The sequence below is a fragment of the Myxocyprinus asiaticus genome, chromosome 1 (assembly GCF_019703515.2).
Source record: "Myxocyprinus asiaticus isolate MX2 ecotype Aquarium Trade chromosome 1, UBuf_Myxa_2, whole genome shotgun sequence".
NCBI classification, from domain to species: Eukaryota; Metazoa; Chordata; class Actinopteri; order Cypriniformes; family Catostomidae; genus Myxocyprinus; species Myxocyprinus asiaticus.
In genome coordinates this window covers 54,548,166-54,559,855 of record NC_059344.1, presented here as the reverse complement: position 1 = coordinate 54,559,855, position 11,690 = coordinate 54,548,166, and the positions used below count along the sequence as shown (strand labels likewise).

Genomic DNA, 11,690 nt, shown 5'->3' with positions numbered 1-11,690 from the left:
TGTTTTTCCAAAGTTCGGTTCCATTACGGTATGTGGATTCAAACCAAATGACAACACAGTGAATCACTCCAAATGATTAAGAGTTAAATGGGTTTGCAAATGCTTTATTTACTCACTTTACTGGCATTGCACATAATCCCCACCAAAAGAAAAAAGTACATACATAACAGGAAAAAAAAAAAAAAAAAAAGAATTTTAAACCAGTTTGTTTTTCGATTGGATGTATATTTCCACTTTTATCTAGTTATAAGCAAGAGAAGAGCCTGTGCACCACTCACTACACTGAATGGAATTTCCTCTCTCAACAATGAACTTAAAGTAGCCAAACTGGTCATGTTTTCTCTACTGCTCACTGCCCATAGTACAGAACAAAACCATAAAGGGGAAACATTGCAAATTTAATGGGCTTCTGGAGCAGGTGTCTCTCATTATTTTGCGTCTTTGTCATTTTAAATGTCTAAACATGCATCAACCCAACCCTCCCTTCCCCTCCATCCCTCTCTCTCTCTCACTTTCTCTCCCTCCGACAGACGAAGGGTCCAGACCATAAGGGATGGATCAGGTTGGGGGAGGGACAGGATGTAGAGGCGAGGGGCAAGTTGTGTGCACATTGGTTGAATGTTTGACGAGACAGGCAAGGTCCTACCCCCCAAACTAACCTACCCGGGAACCTATGCAGCAATAAAAGCAACAGAAAAAGTGTGAAAGGAAGAGACAGAAAGGTAAGAGCAATAGAAAAGGTAAGATAGTGAGAGAGGACAAGAATTCAATAGTTACATAAAAACATTCAGCAGAAAAACTTGGCCAATTTTTCATATTCATTATGGCATAATTTAGCCAAATTTACATCTACAACAGTACGATCTAAGAACACACTGAAATCAGCTTTTATTTGTGCATTATTTCCGTACCTGTTTGGCATCACCGTTTGATCACATGGAAACTGAACTGAACGAATACTTGGGATGCCATTTAAAAAAAAATAAGCTTTCTAGAATTTCACTTTAACAACATAACTTAAAACCAGAGTTGGATGAAGATTTTCCAAATACAGAGTGGCTGCTGCTTAATTTGGCTCAGGGTCAGCTGACAACATGTGATGCATTTTAGCAGCAGTTGTAGTTTGATGGCCAAAACTCTATACCACCTTCACAACACAGTACCAGTTTAGCTCAGGAAGTCCCACCTCTTACCAGGGTCACATGATTCCTTCCAGGTCACAGAAATCATTCTGCGGACTTGGCAGCTGTGGGGTCAGGGGTCTACAGAGAGGAACAGTTCTTAGTACAGGCGGGGTCACTCATCACAGGAAAGACACCACTGCCCGTCATATGGTCACTATGACACCATATACATAACTGTTGGCAAGCGTTAAAGTGCTGAAGAGGGCTCAAGCTTTGCTCATGAAAATATTGCAAGAAACTATATATGGCCAATATTATGACTAGGGGTGGGCGATATGACCAATCTTATAAAGTTACATTTTTATGGAAAACAATTCATATAAAAATGAGTTTCTATTTTCAATATTTTCTCAGTTCTCTACTCAAGTTTCTAATTGTTCATGCGGGGGGGTCAACTGTTTTAAATCAACCTTACCAAAAATGCTAAATTTCACATTATGCCACATTTCAATCTCATATGCTGTTCAAGATCTTAAAGCAATGCAAAGACGACACAAGTAAAAAAAAAAATATCCAATGAAAATAAACACTTCCTGCAGGAAATAAATACTTCTTGCCATAACTGTTTTGACCAAATTCATGTGTAGCACATCTTTTGGCTTTCATAATATTCTTTTGTGTGCTTCATTTTAGCTGATAAAACAGATTGCTTGTAATACCACCATGAGTGATTACCGTCGCACAACAGTTCGAGTTTACATTTTTCTGCTTTTGTGAACCACAGATGTTGCACCTGTTTTAATAACAAGCTCCTCTTCAATTTTTGACTCGTTTGGGAGTATTCATGTTCTGTGGAGATGTCTTTCTCCATGTTTCTTCACTTCTCTCAGTCTAATGTGAAGCCCTGCCCATGGATATTTACACAACGCAATATACACTATATAGCAAAATCTCTATCGAATGACACTATATCGTCGCCAAGAGATATATATATATATCTCTCTCTCTCTCTCTCTCTCTCTCTATCCATTTTTTTTTTTTTTTAGCCCAGCCCTAATAACAAAAATGTATTATTCTCACCTCAGATTTTTTAGGGGACTGTTTTGGGGAAGTTTCAGAAGAGGATTTGACGTTAGCAGGTTTAGAGGTCTGAGCCCGGGACTCCACTTTTTCAGGTTCATCTCCATCCTAATTAATGAGGCAGAAATATTTAGAATAATTTTCCATTAATTTCATAGGCAATTTGATTATTATTATTTTTTTCACAAATTAAGCAAAATGACTGATATTAAGAGAAATTTCTTTGAAAACAAGACTAACAAAACCTATCAACATTTAGTGAGGTTTATGCTTAAAAGAGAAGCATTTGTTTTTCCTACCCCAATGTCAAATATTCTTAAACATACAGTATAAACCTCATTAAATGTTGAGAGATTTCTCTAAAAACAAGACAAAATCTTATTTTGCTTCAAGAAACTTCATCTCATTTTTAAAATGTTTTTTCTGAAAGACAAAAAAAAAAAAAAAAAAAAAACTGATTAGGAAAATAATTTTTGCCATTTAAGAAACGTAACTTGATTAGCTTCATGTCCCACTACAGAAAACAGAAACTGTGACAACTAATGTTAATATCAATTTTAAAAGTCAGGCAGTGAGGAGAAAGCTATAGGTGTCAAGATCAACAACTTCACTTCGGTATATTCAATTCTGAATATGGCTTACTTTAGAGGCACCAGATTCAGATTTCCTCTGTCTGCGACGACTGAACTGCCTTCGGGGTTTCCTCGGCTGACCTTCAGCCTGCTCACCATTGGTCTGGCCCTCTTTAGGGGGTGACTCTTGCTCTTCAGCAGGGGTAATGGTCTGTTGAGCCTCTCCAGGAGGCGGGCGAGGACGGAATGGCCTGGACATCACAAGGGAGACTTACTATTATGAAACACCGACTCGCACAGTGCCGTAACCACAATATACATTAGTGGGGACATGCCCCCGCCCCCCCCTTTAATAATCAAATATGGCCAAATCTCCCCCTCACCAATGGTCATTAGGTTGTTGTCGGGATTACATAATTGTTTAAAATAACATTTTACACCCACAGTTTTATGATAAAAATATTGTACAGACCAACAGAAATGTACAATAATGCAAACTACTCACTTTGACAAAATTCGCTGTTTTGAATCGAAAATGTCAAGTAGGCTACAGTACATAATCCATGTGTCATTAACAGAGCATATTAGCCATACGACAGTCAATGTGTGCATATTGTGAATGAATTGAATGAAGGTTATCTGGCTAGCTTTTAGACAATTCACTTGACATTGTCTTAGAAAATGATCTATAAAACTCAAAGTAGGAGTTATCAACCTCAGATTTGTACCAAAACATGACCTGTAACTTTGATGTCACTGTGTTTTTAGGTAGTGGGAAGTAGTCATATTTTTATTGAAAATAATATACAATAAACTGAGTTTCTATTTTCTTTATGACTTTAATCTGATGTTTGGACAACAATCTCTTAAGTGTCTTCTTTCAAAAGAGACCAGCACACATGAACTGTCTGCAACCATTTTTATTTTGAGTACTGTATGTCCTTGTCAGGTCTGTGTTCAAAAAGGGAGCCACCAGTTGAGAGTGTACACACCTTATGTTATCCCAAACCATGCTGGGGTATTTGTTCTTCAATATTAGTTTCTGTAGCTACACAAGACAAAATTCCTCCCTGTGAAGTGAGAGTGAGTAAATCTGAAAAGGCTTATAGAATTTGCTAAAGTTTTTCGAAACCACCAAGCAAGGGTGTAATATATAAATAACACTGAAATAATAATCTAATTAATTTCTCTAAGACAACACATACATTTCTCTGTTCTTGACATATTGTACATTTCATTGGGCGAGTTTCTTTTAGGGCACTGCACAAATCTATTTTGTGGCAAATATGTGAGGTGTGGACACTGCCTGTTATTTATATAAATACATATCCACTTCAAAAGAAGTGTATATTTTAAAACCAAAAATTATTACATTTTGGGCCTTTATCACATCGAGCCTTTATTCCAAGCACCTTCACTAATTACGACCAAATAGTTTGGTCCCCCCAGTGTTTGAGACATGGTTACGGCCTTGGACTCTCAACACCACAACACACAAAAAAAAAAATAAAAAATAAAAAAAAAAAACAAAAAAAAAAACTTCAGGGTGACAGACACAGGACTACAGTCAGGTCTATAGGTGGTGACACTAACCTTCGATATCGAGGTCTGAACCTGCGTGGTGGCGGCCTCTGCGGGGCACCATTTACTGCCTCGTTCTTGTCTCCTGCATCTCCCTAGAGTGAAGACATACACTTTAGTCAGTCAATGGATTTTGCAGCCTTGAGCAGTCACTTTCCATCTATAGAGTACAAAATAATGCCTTAAACTTGCGAAAATTAAGTTGTTTTTTTTTTTTTTTATTATTATTTTTATTTTTTACAAATGCTCACTGAAGAGAGATCTCCAACTTTCAGTCAGTGTTGACTGTCAACATCAGGAGGTCATCCGAAATATTATACGCAGTTTTGTTTTCTATTCATTTTATGTAAAGCTGGTTAACAGGATTGCAAATTTAAAAGAAAAAAAAAATCCAAATAATGTTACTTCCATCAGATTAATCCACCAAATTGTGTCAATTATAACGTTGTTTATAACGCTGTTGGATACAGTCAAGAAAGGCCTCTGAGTTGGGACAGGCCAAAAAAATTGAGAGATACAGAAATTGAGGAGTTTAAACCAAGCTATGTTTCAAGCTAGGCCTATTTTAATTTTCTTAATTATTCATTATATATTTAACATATCTAATAGTTCAGGGGATTCGGGATTTAAAAAAAAAAAAAAAAAAAAAAAAAAAAAAAAAAAAAAAGAATAGTCAAATTCAAATTTATGAAGCCATGGGAATCTATAAAAACATTCAACATGACCTCACCTCGCCTTGTGGTGCTGTAGGTCTTCTGCGTGGACGCTGACGCAGAGGGCGTGGTGGAGGGGCTCCCTTCTCTTCGCTGCCCTCTCCCTCAGATGCGGGACCAACTTTTGCCTCTCCCTGATCAGGGCGTTCATTCTGGGGATTAAAGCGCCTACGGAATCTGCGTTTATTAGGGGCATATCTGCTGCCTTTGACAGGTACTCCACCCGGACCGGACACATTGGCTGCCTCTGAGCCCTGGAGGAAAGGCAAAGTTTCAAAAGAAAATGGAAAAAGTCAAACAACACACATTATTCCTCACTACTTCTTCGATTGATCCAGATACTGCTTACTTTAGCTGCTTCCACAACGTCAAACTCCACAACCTCGCCGTCCCCCACACTTCTGAGGAACTTTCTTGGGTTATTCTTTTTTATTGCAGTCTGCAAAAAACAAAAAAAAGGAGGTGGGGCATCCTTTAACATAATGTGTATTTAACAAAGTATTTAAGTTCTCCAAATCTACTAATTAATGCTGATACTTTCTAGGAGCTTGTATTTTAAAGTAATAAAAGACCACGACTCTGTATCTTTTTTTAATATTGTTTTGTAATTTCGGCTTACTCAGCAAGAATGTAATAAGGTGCATTTAAAGGGATAGTTCACTCAATAATGATCATTCTCTCATCAGTTACTCACCCTTATACTGTTTTAAACTTCCATGATTGACTTTATTTCTGCAGAACACAAATAAAGATATTTATACGAAGGTATGATGCGTTCACATCCATACAATGCAAGTCAATAGGTCCAAAACTTTCAAGCTCCAAAAAGGACATAAAGGCAGCATAAAGGTTATCCATACGACTCCAGTAAAGCATGTACGGAGTAGTAATCAAGCTTCTCTTATGATCGTGCCAAGGAGACTGAAAAAGATTTATAGTGAAAAAGTAGACACAGTTTGGTCTATTTCTCACCAAAGTTATACAGATGACGTTTATGTCTTTTTTGGAGCTTGAAAGATTGGAACCCCATTGGCTTGCAGTGTATTGATCTAATCGCATCATATTTCCATCAAAATATCATTGTGTCCGCAGAAGTCAGTCAGTCATAAGAGCTGGAAACTGCATTAGGGTGAGTCAATGCAGAGTTATTCTGAGGTATCCATTGGCACTATTCCACCATTCAGTGTGAAAATTATTTGAAATTGTTCAATGCACTTATCAATGTGTATATTAAAAGTTAAATAAATATAGCTGGTCAGGTATTATTTGCATGACTCTCAAAGCAACAAATTACCCAGTCCCATATCTATATTTCTGCACAAATCTGGTTTTCCAGAGAAATGGATTACCTGATGAACAAACACATCTTCTTTGGTGTCATTTCTGTGGAATAATTAAGAGTAAGGGTTACAATGAAATGTTTTACAATCAAAAAAGCTTAAACCACTTTGCTGTTGTCAGGGCATTAAAACTGTCTATTCAAATACAACCTAAATTATACAATACGCAATTAGTTATTTAGATATGTAGGCTATTTGCCATTTTTAGTTTAATAGCTGACTTTTTTTCAGCTTTTAATTTCCTCATACCATTTATTTTCCTATAATATGTGGACACAAAAAGAAAGTTTGTACAGTGTAAAGTAAACTGTTACCCAGTGCACATGACAGTAAATAACTTGAAATATATAGAGAGAGAGAGAGAGAGAGAGAGAGAGAGCGACATATGCATCAAACAGTGTCCACACATTCTAGTTTGGTTGGTAGTCAAGAATGAACATACCTATTGATAAAGCCATATCCGTTGCGTACATTGAACCATTTCACAGTTCCTTGCACCCCTGTCGCTGCAACAAGATCACCATAATTCAACAATGCATCACAATGCCATGAGAAGAGAAGATCAGTCGGATTCACATCTCAAGCCATAATTAACAGCAACAACAACCCCAATTCAGCAAATATGAATCAGAAATTCATAGATTTCATTTTAAATATGTAGGTTTTACGAGTGCAGAAATAAATGACACATGCACACATTCGGGCACACGTTTACTGTAATTCCAAAAGCTTTTTGTGATATTTGTCATCGTATTTTGGACAGTTAATAATGTAGGAGTAGCAGGCGTTTAGAAACGTTTAGGACAACATCTATTGATATTTCTCACTTCGCGCTGACAGTTTTGCATGAATGCAACACTCGGTCGGGCAGTCGAGTTGAAATGTTTTAACGCAGCAGAGGCTCAAATCGGATCCGAAAATGTCGCATCCGGAGACGGTCGTAACCTCACGCAGCCCCCGTGCGACTCTCCATTGGAAATGAATGACTTCTGGTCTATCGTCTGTTGGATGCAGTGAAAAGGCGGCTTAACAAACAGGCTCTGCATTTTATTTGAACACTGTGAGCCCTGTGTGTGAATTATTAACTTTAAAGTCGGCATGAAATGAAAATTCACCCCATCTATTTTCTAAATGCATGTTATTGATCTTATTGTAAACGATTCATCCATGCATACATTTTCTTTATTTTTTACCTCGTAATCTTTAATCAAAATGCAATAACTCGATCTTCCGGTGAAACGACAGACTTCTCTCTGGTGACGTATGCAGGACTTCTCTAATCATTTAGTCCACTTAAACCCCGCCCCTTTCTTATAAATACCACAACCTTGCATAGAGTTGAATATTGATGGGAAGATCAGATCATTTTACTGATTTGAACCCTTGAGTCTCATTCAGCAAAATCAACGAATCTTCAAGTCATTTCATTCGTTTCGTTCATTTGAGCAGAATTAAAATATGTTACATTTTCAATAGCCAAATCCCCCCCAACATGTCTACTTACGCAAACTTTGATTATAGTACCAATAAGGAAAAACTGATAATGCAGCCAAGGACAAATTATGAGAAACAGAAATGATTAGTTCACCTCTGGAATCTTCTTGTCTGTGTCGTTCATTCTTTTGTCACATGACAGCCGTGTGTGCATAGTGTATACGGCTGTCACGTGACAAAATGAATGAACGACTCGGACCAGATGACTCGAGAGGTGAACTAATAATTTCTGTTTCCTGTGTTAGCAATGCATACCGCATACGGCTGTCACGTGACAAGAGAACGAACGACTCGGACCAAAAGATTTGAAAGGTGAACTAATCATTTCGGTTTCCTGTACAGCGCCTATGCGGTTTTCACGTAACAAACAAACGAACGGAGGCTGCGCAATGCACATGCGCGGCCAACACAAAATGAACGACTCACTCTCGGAGACTACTCGTTCTTCCGAGTCACAAAAAAGATTTGTTCAAAATGAACAAATCGTTCATGAACAACCCATCACTAGTGTTGAACAAAGAGTCAATCGCATGTTGGCGAAGATGATGTCAAGGTGTATTTTCGTCCGTTTTCCTTCAAAACTATCGTTCCTTAACCCAAAATTCCTTGGTTACGGGTCAGCTGGCTTGAATTCACATTTTGAATGAGGAGGAATAACGGCGAATTCGTGCTTGTGTTCAAGACATTTCATGCCTGAATTGCTGAGGTGATCACTAATGAATACAACGCTTCGGATGCCTCTCGAGTTTATTTATATTTTTGAATGCAGTTATCTTGGGATGCACAGCACGAGTTAGCGTTTTTGTTCCTTAAATATTTAGTGTATTGGGATTCAAAACGTTAAAATATGGTTCTCTTTTACTCCCTCATTTTTCAACTTCTACAGACTCTTCGTATAAGCAAAGTGCGTTTATGTTGTCAGTTTGATCATAAATGTGTTGAGTTCACTGCTCAATTTCACCGATAACCGACTCTAATTCGAGCGGCACAGTTGTAGAGGTGTGTGTCTGTTCCGCTATGAAATAATGGATAAACTCAAATCCCCGCCCTACATTTATTTTTCTTGTTTGGATAAGCGGTTTCACTCGGAAATACATCACAATACGGAAGTCGGTCTCAACTTCCGTTTCATGCTGACTTTAAACTTTGAAACCGCTCTCCCACCGAGGTCAAGCAGGACACTTCTGCAAATATTACAGATTCATCGAATAAATCAATGGCGACGAAAATGGACGCGTTTTGCCAGATGTAATGGCAGGTTTTCCAATTCTGCAATCAAAATGGGGATGACTAAATTACAAATGGTTGATCATGTATAGCGTTTACCTAACGACATGCAGCACACCTGCAGTGAAAGCCCTCTCACCTAAAGCACATGGTCACAGAGCGAAGAAATGTGGGTCATGTTTAGCGCACTTTAACGGTGTAAACAGCCAAAAGTTGGCCTTGCTTGAATATGAACACTCAATACGAAGCTTCAGATCCTACCAGCGGAAGACACAGTTTTCTCTTTAAAAGTTGCACTTACAGAAAGAGATTAATAAATCAATAAGCAATTGACTGACAGAGTAGCCTTAAGTGTTGCACGCCGAATTAAAAAAAAAAAAGAAGAAAAAAAGTGCAACTAAATCACGCAATGAACTGGAATGTAACAAATGTGGTTTCTAAAAACGCTTTACGGCTAAGGTTATCGATGGCATTCACTAAGAGACGCAAACATGTGGAGGTAGGCTAGATACTGAACTGAGCTGAAAATGTACCCATTGAGTGAAAAAGATAGTTAAGAAAAAAAGAAAGAAAAAAAAACAGTCCATATATAAAGACGCTCGTGGCACGAGGACCTGTGAATGAGACGCCGTCATTTAACAGTTTATTTGTCAGTATTCCTATATCATCTTATTGCATTTGCATGACGCGTTTGTCATTATAATTAGTAATGTGTCCAAAATAAATATCCTACAGTCGCTCAAGCCAATGAATCCCTACCGATGACTTTTCTCTCGGGCTGTGGTTGATCAGACGGTGCTGCGCTCTGCGCCTCTATGTCGCTCATCTTCTCTTTCTGGATTTAACCCCCTCCCACCGAATCGCCAAACTTTTGCTTGAGTGGCCACCTCAAACTTTTTATCCCAATTCCCTGTCTAGAAGGATCGACTCAGCCTCGATTTAATTGGTGTTCGAGCGACCAATCCGTGAGTCGTATCTTCGCCATCGCGTAATCAATTGGGAGTCAGTGTGAATACGTCTCGCGCGAAAACCAAACAGTCCTTCAAAGTTCATTAACGACCTTTGGAATAACGAGAAATTATTATTATTTTTTTTTTTTTTAAAGAATAATCATTTTATATTACGTCGTGCTGAGCGCGGGGAAACTAAGCTATTATTCATGCAAAACATGTAGTTTGATTGATGACAAGTTACTGAGACAGTGAATGTTTTGTGTATTATAATGACATTAATTGAGGTATTTCCATATTTTTTTTAACCCAATATGTAACTTCACCCACCTTAAATGCATATGTGGGTAAAAAAAATAAAAAAAATAAAAAAAAAAACCTAGGTGAAATCAAGTTGCTTATTCTTTAAAAAAAAAAAAAAAAATACAATTGTCTCTGTTGAAAATGTTATTATTAATTTACATTTGTAAATAGTTGATATATCGTTTATTCAATTCTGAAGAGTTTCAGACACATTCAAAATGAAGTAGGAGTTTTAGGTGACAGTGTAAAAAAAAGCCTGTATAACAAAAATATGGGCACTTTCCATGTTTGGTGGTAAAATATGAAATGTCTCAACAACTCTACCCCTGCACATATAAATAAGTTCAATGGACTAGGATAAAGTGTGTTTTTGTTTTTTGTTTTTTACAAAAAACTTTTCTGATCTTTATTGCCGTATGACACTATACTTCGATATTATTCTATGAAGCTTTGTTTGGAGTGGTGAGGCGTACTGTAAAAAGAGAAGTGGTCCAGACGCTATAACCATTATGCGCTTGATGTTAACAAGGCATCTCCTGAGCTGCTCCATGAGGACTGTCCCGGTAATAGGTATAATGACAAGCACTTTGGATTTAAGCATCGGCTTAATGACAATTTTCTATAGGCTACTTTCATACTAGCCTACACTGAAATATGAAAGTGAACGTGGTATTTAACATATATTTAATTAAATTACAAATGGAAACTAAAACCAATCAATGTATTAAAAAATAATATTAGCTTTAAATGCATTGAATACCCATGGAAGGAAACACATGTGGGTTATATCAGACCCCAGGGGGTGTGATTCAAATTCTTTTTAATTATTATTATTATTTTTTTTTAAAACATATTCAACTATAAATACAAAGTGATTACACATGATAGAAGACATCTTCATTGAAGAACGCCTGGAGTGGCAGATAAAAAGAAAAACAATTATGTCTCAAAAACTAGACGCTAGGTAATTTTTGACCCACATATGCGTTCTGTCAGTGGTACTATGTAGCCTGTTTCGTAATGGTGACATGCAATGCAAAAGAGATGAGTGCATCAAAACACATGTGTCTTTACAGAGGACATGTCAACTCAAGCAGCCATTCTAGCCAACAATGAAAACGCACAGAGATGGTTAGACAAATTATCTAGTTAGCCGCGTTGGTTTGAACAGATATGAAAGTTTAATATGGTTGTAGTCCCCTTTTTATCCCCATTGGCTCTTGTGAGCACTAATACACGTGGGTCACCAGATTCAAGTTTCACTCAGCTATATTTATCCAAACGACTACACAAGTTGGCAAGATTG

The 11,690-nt window shown here is 37.4% G+C and overlaps 1 protein-coding gene across 3 annotated transcripts; it reads right to left on the bottom strand.

Moving 5' to 3' along the window:
* Positions 1-116: 116 nt before the first annotated feature.
* Positions 117-9,989, bottom strand: LOC127443162 (Y-box-binding protein 2-A-like). 3 transcript variants are annotated; one of them, XM_051701736.1, is made up of 10 exons: positions 9,891-9,989; positions 6,853-6,916; positions 6,420-6,453; positions 5,420-5,509; positions 5,088-5,324; positions 4,370-4,452; positions 2,847-3,027; positions 2,205-2,312; positions 1,187-1,262; positions 117-671 (listed from the first exon to the last, which is right to left on the bottom strand). In XM_051701736.1, exons 1-9 carry the CDS (start codon positions 9,955-9,957, stop codon positions 1,227-1,229), a joined length of 900 nt encoding a protein of 299 aa, XP_051557696.1. In that variant the 5' UTR covers positions 9,958-9,989; the 3' UTR covers positions 117-671; positions 1,187-1,226. The 3 variants fall into 3 exon arrangements, with proteins under 3 accessions (XP_051557696.1, XP_051557705.1, XP_051557686.1); XM_051701745.1 differs by having other exon boundaries at positions 1,194-1,262; XM_051701726.1 differs by having other exon boundaries at positions 117-1,262.
* Positions 9,990-11,690: the final 1,701 nt, after the last annotated feature.